At 40.0% G+C, this 27,240-nt stretch overlaps 2 protein-coding genes across 2 annotated transcripts; both read right to left on the reverse strand.

Annotated features, from left to right (window-relative positions):
- Positions 1-372: 372 nt before the first annotated feature.
- Positions 373-19,162, reverse strand: LOC140994642 (mitochondrial carrier homolog 2-like). Its single transcript, XM_073464376.1, has 13 exons — positions 19,044-19,162; positions 17,733-17,817; positions 11,736-11,842; positions 10,587-10,613; positions 8,592-8,648; positions 7,412-7,469; positions 7,191-7,242; positions 7,039-7,098; positions 5,918-6,011; positions 3,109-3,156; positions 2,949-3,016; positions 2,788-2,863; positions 373-1,222 (listed from the first exon to the last, which is right to left on the reverse strand). Exons 1-13 carry the CDS (start codon positions 19,128-19,130, stop codon positions 1,136-1,138), a joined length of 906 nt encoding a protein of 301 aa, XP_073320477.1. The 5' UTR covers positions 19,131-19,162; the 3' UTR covers positions 373-1,135.
- Positions 19,163-22,169: 3,007 nt separating this feature from the next.
- LOC140994647 (hatching enzyme 1.2-like) lies at positions 22,170-25,523 on the reverse strand. The gene is made up of 7 exons (XM_073464382.1): positions 25,421-25,523; positions 25,152-25,307; positions 24,183-24,303; positions 23,904-24,082; positions 22,682-22,763; positions 22,453-22,577; positions 22,170-22,309 (listed from the first exon to the last, which is right to left on the reverse strand). Coding segments are annotated over exons 2-7 (570 nt in total). The 5' UTR covers positions 25,213-25,307; positions 25,421-25,523; the 3' UTR covers positions 22,170-22,307.
- Positions 25,524-27,240: the final 1,717 nt, after the last annotated feature.

The following is a 27,240-nucleotide window of genomic DNA, read 5'->3' on the forward strand; positions in this document are numbered from 1 at the left end:
AAGCACGGTAGATTATTTTCACCAAAGTCTTACTAGAGTGTTGTACTGGGTGACATGTTCAGTGTGGCGCACTGATGTTTGTAATAGTTTTTGAAAAACAGTGCAGCTCTGCAGCACAGCAGATCAAGCTTTGATACACACACAAGTTTATAGATACATTCACTGTCTGTCACTGAATGTAATAGACTTGGTCTAGTGACAGTTACATCAAACTTGCCACCAGTGCCAGCCAGTCATTGAACTCTGAGCTGCTCTTAGATGCCATACTTTGCTTTTGTGCAGGATCCTTTTTCCTAGGTGCATGTACCATCAACATGTACTTTTCAAATTATAAACCAAGCCCCTTAATAAGAAAGACAAGGTAAAAAAAAAAACAAAAAAACAAAGCAGTTTTTATTTGGGTCAGTCAGAATGAGTTGATACAAGCACTTGCCTGTTCAGTGCCAAGGGATTTTGGTCAGCTCAGGCTTTTCACCATGCCTCAGTTCATCTAAACATGCCCCTGATTAACCACCATCTCTAACTCTATTCTTTCCATTTGATTAGCATTACATGCCCACCAGGCAGTGAGCTTTACAATAATTAACACATCAAGACAATACCACATGACAAGAGGTCCCACTTGATCATTAACATGTGTATTATAAGACATTACCACATGCAGACTGAAGTGCTGTTTTCAGCAAACAAATTCCATCACATGGATGAAGGACAGTCACTGTCAACAAATAATCTATGTATGTATTTGTTAAAAAGCATGGGGGCAGGGGGCTTTCTCATTGGTCTGTCATAACATTTTTCAGACAGTTTGTTTGACAGCACGTCCTCCCATCAATTTTTGTACATGTGGGTTTTAAAAAGAAGCAATGCATTTATACTCCATCTTATATTGGCTCTTGATCCTGTAGTTTCATTCTGTAAATTTCTGTTAATAAATCAAAACCTGCTAGAAATCAACTGGAAACTAATGCGCTTTTATTTCACGTGATGGCAGGTTAAGAGAAAAAGAAATAAACTTAGTAAACAAGTGAATACAAAAAAGATTAAGTGCCAACTGTCCAACCCCCAGATCAGGCAATGTTGATTCTTTCTGTTTTATTACCACAACTTTGTTCAGCTCAGTTCTCTTGAGGCTTTAAAAAAATCTCTTCTCCTCAATTGCGTACATCTTTCCTGCTGGAAGCTTCCGGAAAAATAAACTGTTGCCTCTGCTCATGTTGCCCTGAAATGAAGAGAGAAGTGTTTAGTAGTTGCTGGTGTTGCAGTATACATGTAACCAAAAGGCCAACTCTTTTTTGTCCATTTGAATTTTGACACAACTAATATGACACCCAGTGGTTGTATGTCTCCACAACTCATGTTGCAGTTTACATCCATGTCCAGACTCATAATATATGTAGTGAAGATTTTAAAGTAATTTAATATAAAAGGTATTAAGTGTATCTGGGTGCTAAATGGATGCATCAGTGTATTGACATGTATAATTCTAGTGAGAAACATGCAGTCCTCACTTGGAGACTTTTATACTGTCATGTTGGTCTATGTGCAACATCTACTGCACATCTGTCAGCCCTGGAAGAGGGACCCCTCCTCTAGGGTTGAGTATGTTTCCAGTTTTGCCAGTCCGATCCAGTGTACAAGCTTAAATCAGTCTGATTTTTTTTCAGTGAACCAACTGAGCCAGCATTTATCCGGTGTAGGGGGAGAGAGCTGGCAAAATGCGGCTCGTTAGCAGGAGCCCTGGGATAGCCAAAAAAAGCAGCCCTTTTTATTTTTATTTTATTTTTTTTACATTTGCAGGGATTTATTGTGGAAAACTCATATGCACTTGAAATGTAGCTACTGCCATCCTTTCTCAAGTTGCACTGAGCAGTCTTGGTGGAACGGTTGGTGTGAGATTTATGCAGATAATGTGTCACAGTTGTCCTGAGTTGTGGTGCATTTATAATGAGCACTGGTTACAGTGTCGGAGGAGGAGCCCCATTCATCACCTCGAGCCCAGCATACTCCAGAAGATGTACAGGTAAAGTTTTAATAGGTAGGATCTGAGGAGTTTGTTCTCATACGGCTGGACAGTTTATAATTGTGGTCGGTTGACCCTACTCCTGGTGTGGGGGAAGCTGGGCTGGAGATGAAGCCGTTTGACTCGGTCGAGTGGTCTCCTGGTTCAAAGGTAGATGCCCAGATAAAGCTCAGGATAGCCTGTTGCTCTACAGCAGGAGAGGAGGGAGGAACAAGAGTTTCAGCTCCGGAGGGAGTTGGAACTTAGGCAATTGGAGGTGGAGGCAGAGACTGCCATTAAGATGCACCAGCTGATGCTGCGAAAGGCTATGGTCTGTTCTCCTGTCGGTGCCCGGTCTTCTGAAAACACTTTCGACGTAATTAAAAATAGTTCTCTGGTTCCCCCGTTTCTTGTGTGGATTAATAGAATTAAAAAACATTAAAAACATTTTTAATAACTACCAAGATGCCCAAAGTTGGCACGAAAGTTAACCAGCACTATGGTAGTAATTTATTAAATAGATGACAGAAATGAGAGGTTCTGTTTTTATCTCCCGGTCTTGTTTGATGAGCCTAAATTTAAACGGTAAAAGGAATAAATATATATATATATATTAAGAAATTAATTATGTGAACTGTCAATGTTTACATGTTGTGATCCATGTGATGGTGACTGATTACAAAACAGTGCACAGTAGCGCACCCTCTGCATCCTACAAACGCAGTGCTTTACATGACATCTGCATTTCTCCAGTGTCTGTGGCACAGGTGTTTGGATGTACTTACCTCTTTGCTTAGATGCCTCCAGCAGTCCACCCAGGTGGGATATACTGATGCATAGGGTGGCAGGCCTCCAGCAAGCCTGTGGAGACAGTGTAAGTATGACTGCTTGATTTTACTCTTGGAGGAGGATTCACAACAGCAAATAATCTGCCAAGTCAACTCACCCGCAGTTATTGACGGCCATGAGGTTCGACACCAAAACAAAAGGGTACGTGAGCATACTGGCAAAGAACTGGAAGAAAAAAGCAGAGGAGGAACATGAGGACTACAAGCTAAGGACAGACTGGTGTGCTGCTGTTGTAGACGGCCATGTTTGTCACTCACCCCCGTCACAGCCTGAGAGCAGTTCTTGATTTCTCCTGTGTGACTCATCTGGACACAAGAACAGATGAACAGTGTTAATTCTATATTTTAGCTTGAACTGAAGACGGCTAAACACAAGCCCTCAACCCTCAACGCACTTTTACATTATTTTTTGGTGCACCGTGACTTTTTGTCGCAATTGTCTCAAGCTGCTGGTGCTCTTTTCTGCACATATCAAGTTCTCAAGGAGATTCTTAATGGTCTTTGATAAACTGCATTACCATGCGGCACTACATAACAATTACGTTTACGTACTCACCTGCCTACACTTCTCCATCGGGCTGACTGTTGCTTTGTTTGTGTGACACACTACAAGTAGAGACAGTGTCCAAGGATGCACAGGCCAACAGTCAGACTGGCTAGCAGTAGCACACTACAAGTAGTAGTGTGGGAAAATCCTGGCGTTCCTGATGTCCATTCTAACACTCAAGTGGGCAGCTCTGAGAGCCGCTTGTAGCGCTGAGAGTATGTGAATATGGACTTTAAGCAGTGATGGTTGAAGGAAAGGCTACAGCGTTCGAGAAATAAAGCTCCACACTGCACATGCGCAATTCTATCGCAACACTTCTTGACGTTGTAGAACAGTCTACTACGGGAGAACGCCTGGTGTGCCGTACTCAGGAGTATGTCAAAAAGTGTTTTAAGGTAGTGTTACAGCCCTAGTGTTGTGGGCGTGTTTGTGTTGTATTTTTGTGTTGTGTTTCCACTCAGGTGTCGCCCTCATTCCCCCCCTCCTCCTTGCCCGTGTGTGGGGGTCCACACCTGATCCTACTTGCAACTTCGGCCGGGTAATATAAAGTGCTGCTGGTGCCAGTGGGCTGGGCAGCTGTGGTTTTCAGGAGCCAGAGTGACTGAGCCACAGACTGCACATTTTCTTTTGGAGACAAATCTATCTTTGTTGACCAGTGTTACTTTTTTGTAAATAAACTCTTTTCTAGTTTAACAACCACATCATGTTTCTTTTCCCTCCTTTATGCTCGGTTTTATTTTACTATGTTACTCCCCTCATCCCCTGGCCTTACAGGGACGTAACATATTTGGGGACTCATCCGGGATCGTAAAAGGAGCCAGAGAAACTGTTGGTGGAAGTTGTCCATCTGCGGTAGCTACCGTGGTAAGTACTGATTGTCCGGTTAGCCAGTGTCTAGCCGTTGCTACCTTGTGTGAGAGACTGCTTCTCAGGTAAGATAGGCGAGTGTCCAGCTGGGTTTTTAATCAGCCTTTCCTTTGGGCACTCTTTTGTTATTTGGCCTTTTTTGTTTTCGGAGTAATCCTGGGCAGGGATAAAGTTCCCCGTCGGAGGCAGGCGTTTCAGGGCCTCGGCCGCTGATAGTAGCCTTTCAAGTCGCCTGGAGCCCAGCATACTCCAGAAGATTGTCCTCCCAAGGAGCCAAAAACCAAGCTACCTGCACCTGCAGACCCCTTGCCGCTGATGCAAAAAGCTCTGGTCAGCACCCAGAAAGGTGACCCATCCTTAGCAAAGTCTTTTACTGCAGCGAAGAATAACACTGGCGAGTGTGATGGGAAGCAATCATTTTTTGTTGACAAGGGTGTGGGTAGTACAGTGTACCAAATAGGCGTTCCTCTTGAGTGTCCTTGAGCATGTATTGGAGCTAGCGCATGAACACTTGTGGTCTGGTCATTTGGGTGTTACCAAAACATATAATCGCATCCTCAGACATTTCTTTTAGCCAGGTATGAAGGCAGAGGTAGCGTGTTATTGTACAACTTGCCGCACCTGTCAGATTGTGGGAAAGCCGAACCAGGTTGTGCCTCCAACCCCTCTGCACTCCATTCCAGCTTTTGGTGAGCCACATGTAATTGTTGACTGAGTCGGGTAATGAATTCATGTTGATGTGTGTTGCCACTCATTTTCCTGAGGCCATTTCTTTAAGAAGAATCACGGCCCCAGCTATTACCAGGGATTTGACCAAGTTCTTTACTACTTTTGGTTTGCCTAAAGTAGTACAGACTGACCAAGGGACTAACTTCCTCTCCAACCTGTTCAAGCAGACCTTGCAATCATTAAGTGTTTCACTCTCTGTTTCGTTGGCTTGTGTGGGTTTCCTGAGTGATGATGGTTTGGAGGAGCACAGTGATGGTGAGCAGTCTGGTAGAGAACCGTGTGAGTTTTAGTTTGTATCAAGCAGCAAGAAAGTTGGAGCAGGGCGTGCATCAAATGCCACCATTCCGTGTTGCCCTACATGACATTCACGTGCTGAAACAGCCCTACCATTTTATCTATTCATTTCTTATCATAATTAACACATTAGTCATTGCGCGCGCGCACACACACACACACACACACACACACACACACACACACACACACACACACACACACACACACACACACACACAGTAATGATCTGCCTCATCCTGGTTGTTTACAATTATTTTTAATCCATCGATGAGGATAAACAATCACTAGAAAGACCAGCATGCCAGTAGCATATCAACATAGCAGCTTCGTCTTTCGGCAAACTAATCAGCGGGTGTTCAGAACACGTCACACACACGGACCATGGAGTGACACTCCCAAACCGCCGCACCAACCTGTGCTGTTTTGCCGCAACATTGGATTTGATGGAAATGCAGCCTAAGGCTGCAATATAACAAAACGTGAAAAAAGTGAAGGGGTCTGAATACTGTCTGAATGCACTGTGAATGTTTACTGACTGGTGTATTTCAGGCAAATTTTTAAACCAAACCTCTATTAAACAATACAGAACCTTTAATTGGACTGATAGGTATGATACACTTGGCTTACCGAGTCATCTATGGCGTATGTATTGATGAGGTGAGCCAGCAGGTTACAGATCCACAGAGACAAGACGTCTCCAAGCAGGCGAGGGATCAAACCACTAAAAAGAAACAAATACATTTCTGATTACAACATCTTTAATATGAAGAAAAGAATCAGCATACTGGGTATAAAAAAAAACAAACAAACAAAAAAAAAACACTGCAAGACAACAGACATAGCACATGCCATTTACGAACGATGCCATTACAAGTCAGAAAGCACAATTAACGTGGCAGGCCATCACACTAGGCAATCTGCCAACTTCTTGCTCTCACTCCAACAGTAAGGAAAAGTTTAAATGCTATTCCCTTAAAAAGGCGCTCTGTGGAACTTCTGTGTGGTACTGGAAGCCGGTCGTTAGTTTATGTTGGCGGACTCCATTTCTAAACTAATGTTAGCTACTGTTGTTTGTTGTGTTGCTTTTGTTTTGTTCACTGAAAATCTGACCCGACTCCTTCACGAAGAACTCCACAGTCCAGTAGCATTAAACAACTTCAACAAATCCTCCACAAGCTTGTGTAGGCAACGAACGGAGGCAGGGAAGGACTCGCATATGGCAATTAAAAAGGTAATAAAATGCCATAGTCTTAAACTAATAATGGTGACAAGCAGAAAAAAAAATTGTTTTGTCTGTGAACCTTGACAGTTATTATTGAGCCAAATGTTATACTTTTGTTAAATGTTTTTGTTGTTAAGCCATGTTCACAATTACTTGTGTGTCTTTTGTTGTCACAGCCAAAAGCAGAAAAAAAGGGTGGCATCTTCTTCTGTCACTGATTGTGATAAATGATCATATGATACTGTCTCAAATCAGTCGCAAGCCCCTGAATTAAATCTAATTGAAATCATATTGTGGCAGACCTTTTGTCCCATTATCATGACAAAACCCACTAAAGTTGAAAGTGCATTGGACAAAAATCTGGTAATATGTGTCATTTTATGGCAAAGTTTGATTTTTGTTAAGCATTTATGTAGTTATGAAGGCAGCACTTCATCCTGCTGGAAATATGAGTTGTTTGTCCCTATGGGTGTGTGGTTTTGTGAATTGTTATGTGTGTGAGAAAAAGATAAGGAGTCAAACTTACGCAAAGAAGCCCAGTATGCCTTCTTCTCTGTAGACTGTGATGATAGAGTCAAACACCCCACTGAGAACAGAAGAAAATATATTTTTTAAGTTTTAATCATTTTCATGGCTCTACTCAGTAAAGTTTAAATCTAAAACATAAAAAAAATGTACCTGTATTTTGTTTCTCTCCCAATAAACTGGACCATACATCGCAATGTAATCACTGAAAAACAAGTTGAGGAAGATATCCAAACTAAAAATTGAATTGCATCACAACTGAGACCACTTCAAAGCTATAAGACAATCTCTGAAAGTATCACATGCATAATGTTTTGGTAGGTCAGTTAAGGCTATCTGAAAGATTCAAACTGTTGCAGACATTCCTGACATACCATGAAAGGGATGTGTGACAATGGTGGCACAGGAACGAGCTATCATCTCCTTGGTTGTCTGCGGAAAAGGTAGAAAACAAGCAAATGAGATGTAGGTAAAAAACATCACACGAGGTGTAGATGCCAATACATATACATGTGTATGCAACAGAATGCATTTTTATTTCACAAAGATTAACTCACAAAATTAAAGAAGCTAATTTTATTCCCATTTTTTTTTTAATTGGGAAGGGAAGGAGTCAGAAAGTATACATAAGGTGTAAGTGTTTGGTGAGGATGAGGAAACCGCAGAGCAGCTTCCCAAGACCAAAAGTCTTGTCTATTGTTTCCCCAACTGCTGGAAAAGTGAACAGGGTTAGCCCTAAAGTAAGGGAAGACAACTCCCCTTTGCTTCCCAACTACAGTCAGGAATTTCAGCAAGAAAAGTTAACACGTGCAGACATCACTGAAAAAAAAGAAAGAAAAGCCCATTCATTTTCATTTTGTGGGAAAACGAGATGGATTCTAATCCAAACAGTACATCTTCCTTATGCACTCTCCTAAACACTCTCCTGGCTGATTATTTGATTGGATATCTCCCACCTTTCTATTGTTTCCTTGAACCATCATCAGTTAATCGCTGCTTTTCTTTTTGAAGCTGTGGAGAGGGTCTCTGATTGGTTGAGGTGACAGGAAGGGCAGAACTTTCATGCTGCAGTATATATTTGTTGCAAGTATCAGACAGACAGAATAAAAGGTAGGTATATAAAATCAATGATGATTTTGAAACATTTCTCTTTCTTTCAGAAACTGATTGAAACTTAATCAAACAGGGCAGCCTTTTTGGAGTCTGAAATTATTTAACAAAGTCCAGTCAACTGGAGGAAAGGTGACTGTTGAACAGAGCTGTTGTTGATCCGTCGTAAAGCCTAAATATAAAAATGACGAACCTTGAGATGTGAAAGTTGTTGGGGGACTTGTTTGAGCTACATTATATTCAGATAGGCAGCTGAGGGGTTAAAACCTTTTTAAAAACACTATGGGTTGAAAATGCATTTAAAAAGGTAAAATCAAAGGATAAATAATGTGATGAAGTGTTGTGTTATAAAAGTTACAGGCACTTCAAACAGACGGCCCGAGTTTGCTCTTGTTTGGTGTGTTGCTTTCTAGCCATATCTCATAACTTGTACATGTGTCTTACCTCGTTGACAACGTGCTGTAGGGAGCCCTCCACAGCCTTCTGCTGACCGCCCACTACCTGGTTAACAGCAACAAACCTCAACATCATACATCTTTACAGATTCTTCTGGCCATTTAATGCCAAAACATCCCCCAAAACAAGGGGAGAGAGAGTTGGGGGATGACATGTAGCAAGGGCAAGGACAAGGTCCATGGCCAGACACTGCAGTTCAAGTCCGGTGCCATAATCCCTAGGCCACCAGAGGAAATGGGGATCATCTATCTTGTGTCCATTTTAGGGTTAAAACCCCAGGCACTATTGAGTTTGTGCTAGTTTATAATTATCATTATCTGACAGTTGTGCCGTGGCTCAAATTGCCGTGAGATGGAACAAGCTAGAAAATGGAACTGGGAATTATGTGCAAATGCTTCCCAAGAAAATATGACCACAATCAGCTAGATAGTGGAGCTATAATAAATGCCCAAAAGGGCATATTTGAAAAGGCCACGCCCCCTCTCATATCTCATACCCAAATCAATTTGCTCTAAAAAGAAGCCATAAAGGCCCACCATGATGGATTTTTCCCCATTTGTATAATGTTGAAAAACCAGTCATGTGACTCTACTTTTTGATTTTGCTCATAAACATTGCAAGATATCCTCATCCCATATCCTAACTTTACAAATACTGAACTGGTGCTTGTTTTCAGTTTGAGTAAATGCTACACATGTTTGACCAAGCAGTAACATTCAGCACTCTAGCCTTAACCCTGATACCTGATAACTTTAGGAAGTGTAATGTGTTGTTGATGAAATTCCTAAAAGGCAGTTAGAAAAGAACATTGGACAGGCCAATCAGTCACACGAAAGCAGGTTTGAACTTTACACATAGTAGCTCCAGCCACCAACAACACAAACATTTTCAGGATCGAAACGTAACACTCACAAAAATTCAAGTAATGTGACTACTGCTAATAGCATACACACTATTCTTTCACAACAAACCCATGAGACTGAGTCACCAGTTTTGTGCAAGTTCAGTTCACCTTTATAGTTCAAAATTTGGAACTTGGAACGAAGTTCACATTTCCAAAAAATTAATTTAGTACCCTTTTGTAATGAGCTGCTCCAAGCTTTTTGACACCAATGGGATTTTTTTTCTTCAAGTAACATCTTGTCACCCAACCTCATTGTCTGGGGATGTTGTATATGACATACTAAATATCTCTGAAAAGCTGCCATTATTTATTTGTTGTCCAGAAGGATAGTATTGTGCCAATGAGGCCTCTAGTGTGATTGTATCCCTTTGAGCAGCTTTGTAATCCAGCCTTGAACTGCTGTGTCTTTTTGGAGACTTGGTAAAATAAATCCCTATTTGATAAATCCAACACTGTATGTCTTCTGTGATTATTTATCAATTTTCCAAGTTTAAAACATCTATTGTTGTTTTAGCAATTTCCATGATGCCTTAGGTTGAGTCTGTCAACCAATCAGAGGCTGTGTTTCTGACAGAGAGCGTCCATTAAAGCTATACAATATCGCCCACTTCTGGATTTGTGATGAACTGTAATAAACTTGATTGACCTGCTTTGATTACCCAATATTAAACACTATGACCCTTTTCCATTTTAAAGCCTGAGAGAGGGGACATGGATTAGACATAGGGATGGAAGAGAACAGGTCAACTCAGGGAGGAACAGATGAGGAGTGAGCAGAGAGGAGGCAAGTCAAGGACTTCCCATATCAAAGGGTCGTGGAAATGTTCACCAAACACTTCACAATAACAGACAAAAATCAAGTTGATGAGGTAAAACATTAAATACAGTATATTGTTTTCAATTTAACATATGTTAAAAAGGATAAACAAATGATCACATTCTGTTTTATTTATGTCTTAGTCAACTTTTTTGGCATTGGGGTTGTATTTACCGTTTTTGAAAATAACAATTGAACTGTGTCAATGTACATAACATCTAATTTATAAAAGTTTAAACAATAAATCAGAAAGAAAGCTTACCTGAGCTGTGCCTTGTTCCTGACATTTCTGTAAGACAGCAGAGGTTAACATTATACAACTGTAGTAACAATAACATATATTGAATGAATATCAACACTTTCACATACAAGAGAAGGAAATTAAATATTTAACAAGATCTGTGGCACTCAGTTTTTTATGCAAGACCAAATAACTTGTAGATGTGACAGAACTACATTAATACTACACAGAACCAAAATTTGTGTAGCTTCAAACTGAATCTCTTCAATTTCTCTCGTCCTGATATCACTTTCAAACATCTACAGGATTCATGTTTAGTGACTGCTGGTGACCAACATTTCCTGTAATGCTGCTTCATAAAAAAAGCTTTTAAATGACTAAATAAAAGGGTTAATATTGTGAAGAAGTTCTAGGAATTGAAATGTGTTTGTAAATGCATTAGCGGAGCCACTTTGTTAGCGGTGATTGTTCGATAGTAATGCAGGGATTGAGACAAGCACGTCATTGGTTTAAATCACACCTTCAAGCAGGTAGCCCAGTTGTGATGGAAATGCTGAGCCAAGTCAAACTGAGTAGAGTACATTTATCAGTGAGTCCAGCTTCTTATGCCATAAAATAGCAACGCCTCCTGGAATTCTACCTCTATTCCCATCCCAAGGTCAGTTGTAGACTCCCCAGCCCCAAGAAAATTATCATTAGAAGAGTTCCGTTTCTCCCAAGTTTTGCTTTGCTAAAAATGTCTCTTGCATACATATTATTTCACAGTTCTCCAAAAGGCTGTCAACAACCATGTGGCAAGCTTTATCCCCTGCACTCTGGCCCATATGCAGGCCTCGACAGTTGTTTAACGCCACCTGAATGGACATTTGGTGACATTAATGAGTGTCCATAGCACCAACAGGCACACTCATTATCATGATAGGGCCAGACAAATACACCTTCTGGCCAGAGGTCCGGATTGTACATTTCACCGAAGGAGCTGAATGTACTGCATGCAGTGTACATTTTTTGACAGATAACCTGACAGTTTTTCTTTAAGATGCCCAGGTAAAGTTTCAGCATCTAGGTCTGTTGAAAACTTAAAACTTATAATCATTACATCCTCACTTTTATCTGAAGAACAAGCTGAAGGTATAATGGTAATGGTGGACTGGATCTATTCAGACCTACCTGCACAACTTTGCTGTGTACAACGGTGCCAATGGTGCCAGCACAAAGCCTTGGACCAAGCCCTTTGAAGAGACCCACTTTTCCATCAATCTTGATGATGTGTTTTGCTGAAACATTCACACAAAACAAAGCAGGACACATTATAAATGGAATTTTAAAACAAAGCTATATGATGTAGATGTAAAATAGATGGAAACCCCAATCCTGTAATTTGAAAAAAATCAGATCCCACAATCAGATCATCACATTTAAGTCAAGCTACAGTCATAGTTACATTAAGCCATTTAATTGGACTACTGCCATTTTCCCAGTATACAAGTACCGGGGTGAATCGATTTATTGATGGAAGTCTGTCTGACTCTATCATGGTAGGTGGTCTGTGTATCTGTTATTTTATTCTCAGCTATATCAATGAAACAACTATTACCTATGACCAAAATACATTCATCAGCATTTGAGAAAGAAGTACAGGTTTGAGATTAATAGCAGTGGACTTTGAGACGATCACGCCTCAGGAAGGAGAGATCCAGGATTGGAACCATACTAACCTCTCATTTTCCTGTGATGGAATGAGTGGAACGCATACTATGAAAAAAAACATTCATGGAGTTTGGTTCAATAAACTTCATGAATTAAACTTCTTCTGACTGATTCTGATTGATAACAGCTAGTCTTTTCTCGGCCCATCTTAATAGGTTTTGTTTGATACACCCATTAGACTCAGCCACAAACACTACAATGGGAAAGTATAAGGCGCTCAGCATAGCACAATATTGATTTGAACAAGTCAGGAAAGTCACTCGCAGCCATTTAAATGCACTTACAGGTCCCAAGATCAACTGTGCAAACAATTATTTGTAGCTATAAAGTGCATGACACAGTTGTGTCACTGCCACAATCAGGGACACAAACTATCACCTGCTGCTGAGAGAAAACTGGTCAGGATGGTCAACCTAAAACCAGACTTGAACCCCATCGAGAACATGTGGACTATGCTGAAGAAACACGTTTGTGCCACAAAACTCACAAATTTTTTTAAACTTCACTGATTCTGTCAACAGGAGTGGTTAAAAATTCTGCCACAGCACTACCAGAAGCTTGTGGATGGCTATCCAAAGCAACTAATTGAGGTGAAAATGGCCAAAGGACATTTAACCAAATATCAGAATTACTGTATGTATATTTTTGATCAGCAGATTTGGTCACATTTTCAGAAGACCTGTAATAAATTCATTATTGAACCAAACTTCATGAATGTTTTTGTGACAAAGTAGTATGTGTTCCACTTATTCCATCACAGAAAATGAAAGTTGTAGAAAATATTGGAACTGAAGTCTGCCATGGTATACATGTTCTTTACAAGTGTATGTAAACTTTTGACCATGACTGTATGTATATAAATAACTATGTATGCCATATGTTGGAGTATGGCATAAGGAGTTACAAGCTTTCATTTCATTTTGCAACCTTGTGTTGTATAATGACAGATAAATCAAACTGAACCTTGAACTATCAGATAGCACCGAAGGTTATTGATGATCTCCTGAGAGATTTGAAAAAGTAGAGGTGGAGGCTTCAGCTCTGACAAAGATCACATTTTCCTTCATTTTCACAGCCTTAGAAAAAAGCAAAACACTTCTTTCCTGGGCTGTACTAGTGCTTTTGCACAATTAGCCCAGTAAAATACTATGTGCTAAGAACTTACATTACTGGCCACCATAGTCTGGTTCATGCAGTTTTGCTCATTTTTAAACGCGTTTTCCAACATATCACAAGCCCACTGTATTCAGGGTATTTTAGAACACTATTAAAATGAACTCCTAGAGCCTTGAAACTAGAGCCCGACCAATATATTGCTTATCAGCCGATGTTGGCCTATCTCATATATATATTTATATAATATATATATATATATATATATATATATATATATATATATATATATATATATATATATATATATATATATATATATATATATATATATTGGCATATTCATATGTTGTCTAATATGAGCTGATATTTTTTGATGCAATTTATAATTTCCCAGTGAAATTTACTGTTTCAGTACCCTGTCATTTTAGACATTAACGTTTATTGTTAAACTGTAAAATATCCAGCTTCCATTACATGTCTTTGTCACAAATGTTTGACAACCATTTGACAGATTGCGCAAATAATGTGTGTATATCTGCCAATATATCAATATCGAAAGTTTTTGCTCCCCGGTATCAGTATCCGCATCGACCGGGCTCCACTTGAAACACTGCTGAACATAGCAAATGCATCATAATGAAACACACATCAGCAATGTTTTTTTTGTTTTTTTTTAGAACAACACAACAGCACATAAACGTACCATTCCTCTAAATCCAAACTCAGATGTGCACTCTAATTGTATGATCAGGGCCGGAAGATTCATATACTAGTTATCAACCAAAGAGCAGTTAGTGTAAATAACTTGTTTTCAGAAGAAAATATCACGCAGCAAAGATGACGATGAGGAGCCAGGGCTCCAGACTGCGACCAAATGGTCGCAGTTTGCGACCAAAATTTGAGACAGCGCAACTAAATTTTACATTTAGTTGTTCCGAGCGCGGAAGCAGAAGGTGTCACTTTCAGCGAACAATGGTGAAACGAACTCTTGACGCTTATTTTCTCCCCGATAAGCCTAGTAGTGTGCCAGAGTCAAATCCTAACTTAGTGGATGAGTCCGAGTCTGAAGACACAAGTGTGGCGAAAAAGGGCAGAAAATACCGTCTTCGTGAAGGATGGCTGCGCGAATTTGACTGGTTAAGGTATTTCAGAGACGAATTCCATGAACTGCAAATTTTGCAGTTGAAACCTGCAACATGCGGGGAACACGAAATTTGCAGGGAATGCTGGCACTACACAGTTAAAACATAACACATTGGTCAAACACAGTGCTAGTCTAAGGCATAAAATATGCCGTGACCTGTACTCCAATGAAAATGCAACTCCCCTGTCAGTTGCATTTAGAAGGCAAGAGGCTGTTAATCAGTGCACTGAGGTGGCCGAATTAATATTTTTACGTTTAACACAGCCTTTTTCATTGCCAAGGAAGAACTACCCTTTTTTACCATTGTTTAGGCCTACTTGTTCTGTAGTGGCATTAAAGTTATTGACCAGTGCCCCAAATGTTTACATACATTTAAAGTATTTGCTAAGTTGTGGTCTGTGAAAGGATAGGAAGGTTACTGAGCACATACTTTGTTTAAATTTCTGAACGTAGCTTTGCATTTATGATTTCTGAATGTATGTTTGTTAATATTGAACTGTAATGACAGTAATGGTACTGTCTGTATACCTTATTTCTCTTATGTTGCTTCTTCAAAAGTTCACAATAAAATGTGACAGAATTTAAAACAAGGCATTGTAATTTCTGCATTTGTTATCAAAGTATTTATCAGTAATACAGTACAAATAAGAGGAAATGTGAATATTTGTTTTGCATGTTGAAATTTTGTGATTGTGCTCCTAAAATTTTCAGTTAGGGGCCACTGTGCTCCTAGTAAAAAAGGTAAGTCTGGAGCCCTGGGAGCTCTGATGAAAAGACTATTACTGTTCCTTCAGAACCACTGTTGTTTGAGCCAGAGTATAGGAGGAAATAGTGCTGAAAAGAGCAGGAGTCAGACATCCCACTATCAGGACTCTCAGTTAAGCTATCAAAGTTGTGCATTACTCTTGATGTTCACACTAGAGGTGTGAATCTTCACTGGCCTCACGATTCGATTACGATTCAGCTGTCAACGATTCAAATGTAAAACTATTCTCGATGCATTGTGAATGTGTATGGCTTCCTCAACAATCTATATTACTGAACATGCCTACTTTTACATCATTTAAATTCCCCTTTTATTCAGAAAGTCCTTCCAACAGTCAGACTACAACAGTCTACAAAATAAAAGCTGTATCTTTTCAAAACATAAACATTACAAAAACTAAACATGTATCCATCTGCAGTGCCTTAGACGTTTGTTGTAATCTACAACAATATTGTTTTCACAAAGCAGCTTTAAGATAAGGCATTTATTGACTCTGCTGCACGCACCTCTCAGAGTTGGATGGCAAAGTTGACAGTGTTTCCTCAGATCTTGGCTGATTAGCTGGGCTTGCTGTAACAGTTATTATTTATGACTGCAGACATTAGCTTCAGGTGAAAATGGCTAACGTGATTATTAACCGTTGTGAGGCAGAAGGCACGCTCAGCGTGGGTCTCATTCGGTTCGTGCTTCCCAGCAAGTTCTAAAAATCTGACATGTGCCCTGAGATGTCTGTTTTAAAAGATACACCGCAAGTTTTTTTTTTTTTTTTTTTAAATCATGCGCAGATGATCTCTGCCTCCCTCTAACATACCTCCTACATAAGAAACGTTAGCCTAACCATCCGCCCACAATTCAAAGCATGGGAGCAACTTAACTTTAATGTCCAGCTGAGGCCGGACAATCAACAATCAACATAAACTGCAGACTCTGATTATGCTCTGTCTCTGCATCGATGCAGAATCTCCCACGTTCGCATCGCGATGCATCTTATAATCAAGAAATTTCCACACCTCTAGTTGACGCTATAAGATTTTGGCACAGATTTTTTTAGAGATCGCCATCAAAACGCCCCAAATCAAAGGCAGGTCAATGCTGGCTCTGACGAGCAACAAACGGCATGTGTGAACTGTTCAAAGAAGTGCTTGCAGAGTTAACATACATCTCCCTAAGATTCTTTTCTTTTTCTTCCTTGTTTTTTGCTGCAAATCAGCGCTCAAACAACTTAGACTGCTTGGACAGCATCATTCCTGTGTCATGTCTGACATGTGTGATCTTGGAATGCGTCACCCCCTGTCGCTTATCAGTCATGTAGTGTGGAAACCACAACAACTGTAAGACTTCAGATTACAAGACAGAAACAGCACAGCAATCTGATGACCTTAAAAGTCATGTAGTGTGGCCAAGGCATTAGTTACGATGGACTGGTCAGAAAAGGTGTGCGTAACAGAGCAGAGACTGTTCAATCATCTTTGAAAATGATGTATGAGCACTAAGGGTGTTCCATTCAGGATTTGCTGGAAGCAGAATTGGCTGATCACTGATCACCTATCAAAAGGACGTTTATTTACTTTGTCATCCATAGTTGTTGAGTAATAGAGGCACAGAAGAATCACCATTAAAATGTTGAGGAAATAAATAATTGTATTTATTTTATAGTGATTTTAAGAAATAGGTTTAAACTAAAATAAATTGCTATCTGTAAACTGTAACAAAAAAAACAAACAAACAAACAAAAAAACAGAATTAAGGGAAAGTAAATTGGACACAGAATTTAGAAACACAGAATTTGGGGGAAATGTCTCAGTCTTTGTACTGAGGTCTTTGTGCCCTGAAGCCTCCACTCCACCACCTGGTCCCTGCTTGTACCTTTTTACTTTAATCGCTGACAGAAGATGTACACTGATGTAAAGTGTCTGTAACTCCAAACTCAAAGTACTTTCACCTCTAAACTGTACTCAGCTAAAGTACTTCAGCACATTTACAAATTGTAAACGTGTTGTGTTGTCACATTAAACTGCAGTTCACTGTTTAACACTTCATGTTCCTCTGAACAGAAATGCTCAAGTCCTGCTGTGGTCCAGCTCGCTGTAAGCTGTTAGCGCGTTCAGTATTTTTGTGGTTATGACTCGTGTGGGATAATTTTCCCAAAACCACAATAACTTGCAGCCTCTGGTATGATAGTTTAACATTTCCTATCTGACAACCCTGGATGTGCACCTTATTCCGTAAATGAGCTCGCAAATTTACAACTTGTTCTCATAACATTTCCACAGTACCACTACCACTCAAGCATATTGTAATGTTACATTATAGTAAAAGCCACAGTAACAGAGACATTTAAAGCACATCTCTTTCTGCCCTCTTCAGACCACTGTAACAAATATCACAGATTTAATTCTGAAAAGGACTTCATCTGGACAATAAGACTCACCATAAGCAAACAGTCCAGGAAGCTGGTAGACTTGTCTGCCAAACAGGTTCCTGCCCAGGGTTGGAGGGAGCGGCTCATGTCCTACCTAACAATACACACAACAATAATTAGGCAAAGTTATGACTAATATTCATTCTAACTGCTATCCAAAAGCACTTTCATTGTGCCACCACAGCAGAAACGGAGGCTTTCCCACACTTCCTGATTTCTTCTTGACCCGTTTTATCAACTTGTTGCCATATCCGTCTTAATGTTTTGTTCGCTTTGTCAGTTAAATTTATTTTAGTCTTTACACGATACAAACTTTTGTATGTGTGCTAATTAACCGACCTTTAAGATGTTGGCTAAATAATTAACTATAACGTTGACGTTAGCTAGTTAGCAACCGCTAGTATTAGCTTACAAGCTATGTTAGTGGGCAAAAGGGCACCAGTCAGTAAATAACAGGCTCACGAATACTGTGCTCGCGACGCAGTAATGTAAATAATTTGTCATTTGAAAGATACATTACGATAGTAAGCTAACAGTACCATCTGCTGTAAAACAAACTATAAAATAAAACAGCATGTTAGCGCCAAGAAAGGAAAACTGGTCCCTGACCTTTTACTGCTACACGGGTCAACAAGGCCACTGTGCTTTAATCTGACAGGAGTGGAAACTAGAAATCACCCTGTCATCTCAAGAAATAATGCTACAACATAGAGCGCAGCAACAGAGCTGCTCGGCTGACAGCTAAGCTACCTAGCTGTTCTGTAAAGCAGTTAAATGTAACGCAACCTACCTTATATGCCTTATCTTGTTAACGTTAGAAAACATAACTCGTGCATTTGTGAATACGTCTCAGGACGAATGTACATTCTGCCTACATCACATTTAACAAACAAACGACAAATTAATACAGTATGTATGTATGTATGTATGTATGTAGTACAATTGGTTCACACACTCGCTTCCGCCCACTACAGAGTATTTTGGAAACAGAAGGTCATGGGGACAACAGTCGGACCAGTTCTTTAGCTGATATTGTCGCCGGAGCGATTACTGCCATGTGTATTATATGCATGCTGAATTAAAGAGCCCATGACAGTGATTCGTGAAAGTGCTTAAGTCTTCTCTACACTGTACATTCATTTACTGATAAGCGAGGTAACATTAAACTGCGCTATTTTCAATGGACTTTGACAGTTTCGTCTTCAGGCTACTACCTACTTGAGTTCCACTGTCACGCTATACGGCTAACAAACCATGAGTAAAGCTGCTCCTGCACCAGCAGCATCTTCCCAGCCTCTATACAAACACTTCCCCTCTTACCTGGATCAGGACTTTAATGTACATCAGGGGGTGGGAGAGGACGGTCAGCCCTGATCCCAGCAACACTTGACCACACGTGTCCGCCATTTTTGGAGAGACAGGGGAGACAGGAAGTTGTTCTCATCGCTCTTGCGTCATGTAGCTCCCATATTTATTGTCATTATAACTGTACTGCCATCTAGGGTTTACAGTCGGCACGGGCTCTTTAGTTGACCTTGCTGAAAAAAACCCCATAAAAGTAAGTAATAGAAGAAAAACTCTAACAACGGCAGCTAAAAAAAATGACAAATTGATAATAAAAATAATAAGTTAGATTAATTTTCTAGAAAAAGAAAAGAAACACGTATAAGACAACAACAATGCAAAACATCATAGTTCATGTAATTTGTCTAAAATTTGGGAAAACTACTGAAAGTTACCAAAAATATTTATTCGGTTTGATTTGTGAATGTTTAACTTTTCATGAAGGTGCAAAAGTTTAATTGAATCTAATAAAAGGTCCCCAGTGTTAGGTTACGAAATCAGACAAAAAAACAGACATCTGATTATGTAATTTCTATAATTTCTATTTCTAAGTAGAGATATCTCTCTCTCCAGAAGTCAGCAGAGCAGTTCCCAAATGTTCCTCCCACTCCACATTGCCCTGTTTATGGCAGGTGATGTGTACCACGACAGCCAGTCCAAATTGCCTGCATAAGCGGGCAATGTGGACTTAAAGTAAATAATCAGCACAGATCACATCTGTGTATCACCTTGTAAATGTTTCTTCAACTTCAACTTCTTCAAATATTTGATTGAAAAAAGTCTGAAGGAAAATTGCATTAGACAGACCTTTTTTACTGTCAGTACTTAGTGTCTGCATGTATTATTATTTTTCTAAACAGAATGTATTTTATCTCTAATGGCGAGGCTTGGGACCATAGGAGAGGTGAAAGGAGAGGTCTGTGAGTGAATTCATTTAAGAGGTAAGTAAGTGTTTTTACAAGAAATATCTTTCCTAGATCCCATGTTATTGGTTGGTGGTATATTTAATAGTTGAAAATTCACATTGAAATTCAATACATGACTCCAAATAAACTGAATTTCTATTGAATAAAAGACATTGTTTTCAAGCATTGGTTTGATTTGCAGCTGCCTGCTCTGTCTGGTTGATGATCCAGCTTGTTACCCGCTGGCTACATCTCATACTGCTTGCCTTTTTATTCATGTTTTATTGGACATGCTTTCTTACATGTCATCCCAGATTTTATTTGTGGAAGGAAAGACGGGTTGGGAAGCTTACCCGGTCCTTCCTGCACTGACACACCTAAGAGAGCTGCCTTTGTTTGATGTTTGATATAAGAAAAATATGAAATGTGTTTAAAAGCATGACTTTAGTAATAGATATATGTATAAATAGATATATGTATTATACTTTGCATGTTTTGCAAAATGTGTGTTTTTTTAGGTACATTTTATCCCATCCTTCCTGTATTTAGGCCTTGTATTAGATTCCCTCATTGACACCTAGTGCAGACAAGACAAGATTCTTCTTCTTCAAGATTTTGATTTTAGAATAAAATGGTCTGGTTCCAGTTTAATATGAGTCTTATGCATTGCCTATTCCCTTATTATATTCATACTTTTTCACACTACATGCACACCAATACATTTTCATTTTAAAAGAGTTTTTATTTTTTTAAAGCGTCGTTGAGTCGTCTTAAAGCAACTCTATAAAACTAACCCTATAACTGCAAAACGGCCACTAGCATAGACAACAAAGTCAGCAACAACTGTAATTTGTTATCCATGTTGAATTAGCCACTGGTAGTCGAGTCGGCTAATGTAGCATGTTTTCTTTCAGAAAAGGGTCACATGATACAGGCATGACAAATCAGGGAAGGACATGTACTGACTTATCAGAATCAGAATCAATAATACTTTATTGATCCCCACGGGGAAATTGCTTATGTTACAGCTGCTCCCATTCAAAGTTCAGAATATGTAGAAAATAATAATAATAATTATAATAATAATAATAATAATAATAATATCTATATATAAACAAGAACAACAAAAACAAAACAAAAATACAAGAAATGTACACTCCACTAGAATAAATATACATATATACAGAGCAATAAATAATGCCAAAGTTGAAAACACATTTGCCATTGCACACTGTTTGTCTTAATTTGCAAATTAGAGAGAAACAAAGCGTCCAGAGACCTCCTATTGACTCAGAGTGTCTGACACTCAGAGCGAGGAGTTGAACAGTTTGATGGCCACAGGCAGGAATGATTTCCTGTGGCGCTCTGTGGTGCATCTTGGTGGGATCAGTCTAGTGCTGAATGTACTCCTGTGGCTGACCACCACGTCATGGAGTGGATGGGAGCCATTGTCAAAGATGACATGTAACTTGGACAGCATCCTCCTCTCTGACACCACCGTCAGAGAGTCACGCTCCACTCCCACAACATCACTGGCCTTGTGGATCAATCTGTTCAGTCTGTTTGCGTCCGATGTTGAATGACCTCAATAGTCTCAGAAAATAGAGACAACTCTGTCCCTTCCTGTAGAGGGCGTTAGTGTTCTTAACCCAGTCCAGTTTATTATCAATGTAGACCCCCAGATACTTATAATCCTCCACAATGTCCACACTGACCCCCTGGATGGAAACAGGGGTCAACGGCACCTTGGTCCTCCTCAGGTGCCACATATTATAGGACATTAATATATATATGTGTATATATATATATATATATATATATATATATATATATATATATATATATATATATATATATATATATATATTATATTATAGGACCCAATTGGGAAACAAAAGTCATTTTTTCCAAAAGTCTCAGTTGTCAGGGTCGTAGTGTGGACACCATGTGTAAACACAGCAAAAGTTATTAGTGTGGATATAGCATAACTCAAGTTCCTCAAAGTTTTTCTCAATATCCAGTCTATGACGTATATGTAGTGTACTTGTTATCATACTAGAAAAGCAAATAGTTACTTGTTGTGAAAAAATAAATGAATATTTAATATATATTTTATAATAATATTAATAATATTTTTTGTTACCTTTGGAGAAAAACAAACCAGGATCTGGTAAAAGAATGAAAAGAGACTGCTGTGTTTCAGTCAAAGAAACTTTATTGTATGATCATTGACTGTCAGGCTGATAAGTTCAGGCCTGCAGCTCCTGTTGTTCAGTGAGCACAAGGTAGACAATCTTCCTGTTGACCTGTCTGTCAGCACATCTGTACAGGCTTCCTCTGTAATGGTGAAGTGAGCAAAGGTGGATTAGGAAAAAGCAAACAAACAGTGTAATAAAAGAGTGCTGGCAGTGTGTGTATGCCTGTGCCTGTGTGTGTGTGTGTACAGTATATGTTCCTAACGTGCTCATTTTGACACTCACAACACTTGTAGAGGGTGTTGAGCCTGGCAATGTCATTGCGACTCATCTCCTTAGCGTTGCCAAAGGACACGTTGGAGTTAGGGATGGGGACCATGGTGGGTTGGTTGTTTCTAGAGAAGGCATACCTACAACAGGAAACAGAGATGTTAGAATGAACCACAGCACATCCTGCACACACAAACCACACATGCGTCTTAACACACAGCAGAGCTGAAGAGAAGCCCCTCACCTGTGGTACTGCATGACAGAGTTGTAATCGTAGGGAGTACCCTGGTTGAGGGTGGCAATCTTTCTGAAGTTGTGCTCCATTCCTTAAAACACAGGATAAAGGGAACATTGTTTGGTTTCAATTCACAGTGGCTTTTGATGGAAAGAACTCAGCTGCAGGAGAAAGAGCCCAAAAGGCTGCAGGGCTCTGTGATTTGGCACTTATGGTTTTATATTCAGAAAATATTGTGTTCCTGGACCTGTGATGATAGAGCTCTTTTTGTCCACTGGTCCACTTTTTACATTTTCAGCCATGAGGAGAAGTAGGGTTGTGGAAACATGATCTTTCAAAGGTCTAAAGATTCTTAACATTAGTTTGAACGGTATCAGTATGTCACATGTCTAATTTTCCTGCTTTTTTGCTCTCAGAATGGATCTCTGTCCCAAACAAAGTTGAAGCACATATCACAGTGTAAAAATACTCCAACACAAGTAAATTCTTGTAGTCAAAATAAACAAGACCAAGAGGCTCTCTGAAAGTACACAACAATCTTACAATGACAATGCTCACCTACCAGTGTGGAGCAGCTATTATATTTACCATGTTCACTATCTTAGTTTAGCAATAGGTAATTATCTGTGTTTTTGTTTACAGAAGCCATGAAGTCCAGTGCAGCGTGTAAGTGAAAACAAATCTTTCTGAATGCACTGCAGTGTACTGGATCCACTTTGTAATGCCGCTTTTCCTCCGGTCAAAAATCCCACTTAAACCTGCTAAGATCGGGCTTTTGTGTGCAATGGGAATGTCTAAACTCTGCAGACCTGGGTTTTTATCACCTCGGCTCGGTTTTGATCTCAACATAAGACCCGGGTGAACAGGCTAAATCCCACCGCACAAAGTGATGACGCTTTATCACCATCCGGAGGTGGCACATAAATAAAGAAGGAATTTGGGATGCATCTATCTAAGGACGTTTTATTACTGGACACAGTGTTGGAGGTGGAGCCCTGTTCATTCCTATGAAAGCTGCTCAGTGGTGTTTTAAAGCCAAAAAAGCTTGACTTCCCGGCTATGAAAATTCCTGGATCACTGACCGATCACCTAACTTGAATCAGAATAAAATAATTTAATGGTGCTGCTCTTCTAGACCTTCCAAATGCGTTTAAAAAACCTGTGTAGACCTGCTAATTTTGGTGGAAAAGTGGTATAATATGCCATTCTGAATAATAAACAGCTCCATTACCAGACACAACATTCTGCAGCAGGACTCTGATGTGGTTGTCCCGGTCAGAACGGGTCTGTTCATGGTTGAATCCCAGAGCATGGAGCAGCTCATGCTGGACGGTGCCATGATAAAGGCATCCACTGCGGGCCAGGGACACCACCTGCTTACCACCGCTACGGCCAACATAGGAGTAACAGCTGGACAGGATCAGAGGTGAGTTAAAGAACACTGAAGACTGAGAAAAGCTTTCAACTCAAACTTAAGTTGTAAGTGTAAGCAGCTTTTTAAAAATTTTACCCATTCCTGGACTCAATGCTCAGCCAGTCGCGGTCATCACTTCTGCTGGGCCTGAAGCGGATGCAGGAGAAGGAGGAGAAGGACTCCAGTCCACGGGTGATGATGGCCTTCTCACGGGAGGCTGGCAGGACAATTCCACAACATTTAGCCCATTTAGCTCTAATATACGTATGACTGCCTTTCTTTTCTGGGAATTCTTAGAGAAAGTAGGGGTCGTATTATATTCCAGATGATTATGTATTCACAACAGCAAATGGAGATTGACACTACTCCATAGAGTATATATTTTACATTATAGAATAAAACTGAGTATTCATAGTTTATAGACTAGAGAATATAATCAATCCAGGACAAAACTGACAGATGGATGGGACTGAGAAAAAATTACAGATCATCAGAGATCCGTGATCAATACACAGCACACTCAGACTAATGATATTTCAGAGCCATGAGTGGGATCTTACAAAAAGGGATTAATGAGTAAGACAGACTAGACATATTCAACACTGAACCCCTGTGTCTCTGCTTTGTCTGCTGCAAGGGGATAAAGAGGGGGATGACAAGGAGGAAGCATTTTGGTCATTTTGCTAACGAGGGGGATGGCATCCCCACCCATCCCCCCCAAATCACCTACTGGTTGTTTGAAGGCTTAATCTTACTTGGCTAATGAGTATCTTCAAGTCTGTTTAAATAGTAAGCCAGGCCTATGCAAGAGATGCAAATTGGATGATCGACTTAATAGTTTCTAATTTACTGGTTTTGTGAATCCTTATTGTGTTCAATTTGACCTCTTACTGACCGCTGCTTCTTTTTGTCTTTCATGTCATGACTACCAAGGACCGGGCTGCTGCTAACAATGAATTTACTGTTAACAGTGAGCAACAAACATGCCCTTGTCTGGTTGATTTTGGTGTATGATCCGGTAGATCTCTGCTCTGTCTCACTCCTAGGCTTGTGTGAGACACTTACAGAAGTGACTGGCGATGTAATATGGGATGTAGACCTTCCCATCAGTCCACTTCCCCCACATGCAGCCTCGGCTGGTGCAAGGGTCTGCGTTTTTCTCTGCCTCACTGTCAACGGCAATGTCTCCTCCAGTCAGGATGGGATCATCTTCGGAATGGACTGAAACATATCATACAGACAAACTTGAAATCCTGTTAAACTGTGACTGTGAATAGGATAAGAAAATGAACTGAACCATCAACAGCTGCCTTGAGGAACATGGTGACACTCACTCAGATTACTGTTGGCTCTCTCCAGAAGTTCAGAGACAGAGAGATCTCCTGAGTCCTCCTCTGCAATGTTCTCTGCTTAATATCAACAACAACACAATTTCACTTTGTGTAACAATGCGCCTGTCACAATGCTCTGCTTATCAGTACAATCGGTCTGATCATTAGAATAGATTACATACCTGTCTGGAGGTGCAGTGTGGATTAGGTGTAAAACAAACAAACAAAAACAGACAGATTAGAAATAAATAGAGCCAAAGGAATAGAAATTACATTTTTATGGTTACAGAATTTATCTGCCAAATGTCTGAATACTGTGACTTAATGTGTCATTTTCACATTACAGCTGTTAGAGGCAGCCGATCTTTAACATGCATTGCTTGTAGATGTGATAAACATCTACAAGTGATGTGATGCAGCTCAACAAATGGCCTGATATCACAGTGTGCTGTCAGCATCAATTGTTCCTCTGTGATCCTACCGCACTGTCAGCCCAACAGCAGGCAGACAGCAGCAGCAGAGCCAGAGTGGATAACCTTAAAACAGACGTGCAAGCCATCCCAGCAGACCTGCAGGACACAGACACAAATCAGCTACAGCTTCCACCCAGACAAAAGAGAACCAAGAAACTCTGACTGAAAGAAAGTGCACCATTCTCCATCACATTCTGCTGCAGACATTCACAGCTGAACTCACCTTGGATCCTCGGTGTGGATGAGCTGAGGTGTCACTCCAGGTTTTTATAACTGCTTCACTGTGTCTGTAAGCCCAAATATAGTAAATTGAAAGAATCAGCAAAACTCACAGGTTTATCAGTCATGTGATGCACATACTCACATACACATACAGTAAGACCCCCATACCACTATGGGTGTGAAAAAGGACACGTGTTGCAGTTGCACCCTCTGTGACAATCTATTACAGAGTGAATACAAGTTGATTTAAATCTATTCCTCTTTTCACAAATGTAAGTTATGGAATGCTATGAAAGGGCTTAGGAAATAAGACTTGGTGCATTGTAACAACAAGTCCAATGAGCTCAACTGCAATAATATAATACTACATATTAACATTAATATGTTTGATATTTTGTCCACAATCACCGTGCTGGCTCTGTATTCAGAGCAAGGTCAGATAACAGACTTATCAAATACAGTAGGTGCAGCATTTGATCAGCTGTGTATGTTTATCGAGCAGCTTCACTTGGCCCTGTACATGAAGGCCAACATGTGAGAATGACAGAAAGTGTGACTACTGCTGATCACCTGCGCAGGTTTACATAGGTCTGTTTCAATAATAAATGTTCGACTTGTTTTTGATTGAAAAACGCTTTTGAGCATCACAACCCCCACGAAATGACTCGTTTCAATAGCCCTTTTCACACAGAGACGCCGCATTATCGCCGCAGCAGCGGTTCGCCAATTCTCTGCCATTGTTTGTTCACACAGAACCAAGCAGCTCCGGCGTAAAGACGCACCAGAGTAGAATTCACACAGAGAGCCGGTGTCGTGCCAAAAAGTGATTGTCTGCCAGAATCTGACTTCCGGCCGCGGGAGCGCGCACAGCAGCCCGTTGAGCGGTAGCGCAAAACCGTCTGCTTTTCTCTGGATTAAACAGTCATAATATGCAGAAACACACAACTGCATTATAATGTAGGCCTAATTATAGCTTCGAAAGCTTAACGTTTATCACGTAACGGCAATTACGTGATAGACATGTCTCTGTGCTTGGTATGTCTGATGACTTTGTGTAGCCCTGTCTTTGGAAATTAGACTGTAATGAATATGATTAAGGCTATTGGTGGGTTTTCAATAAAGATATGA

This window comes from Pagrus major, chromosome 4 (genome assembly GCF_040436345.1).
Source record: "Pagrus major chromosome 4, Pma_NU_1.0".
Lineage (NCBI taxonomy): Eukaryota > Metazoa > Chordata > Actinopteri > Spariformes > Sparidae > Pagrus > Pagrus major.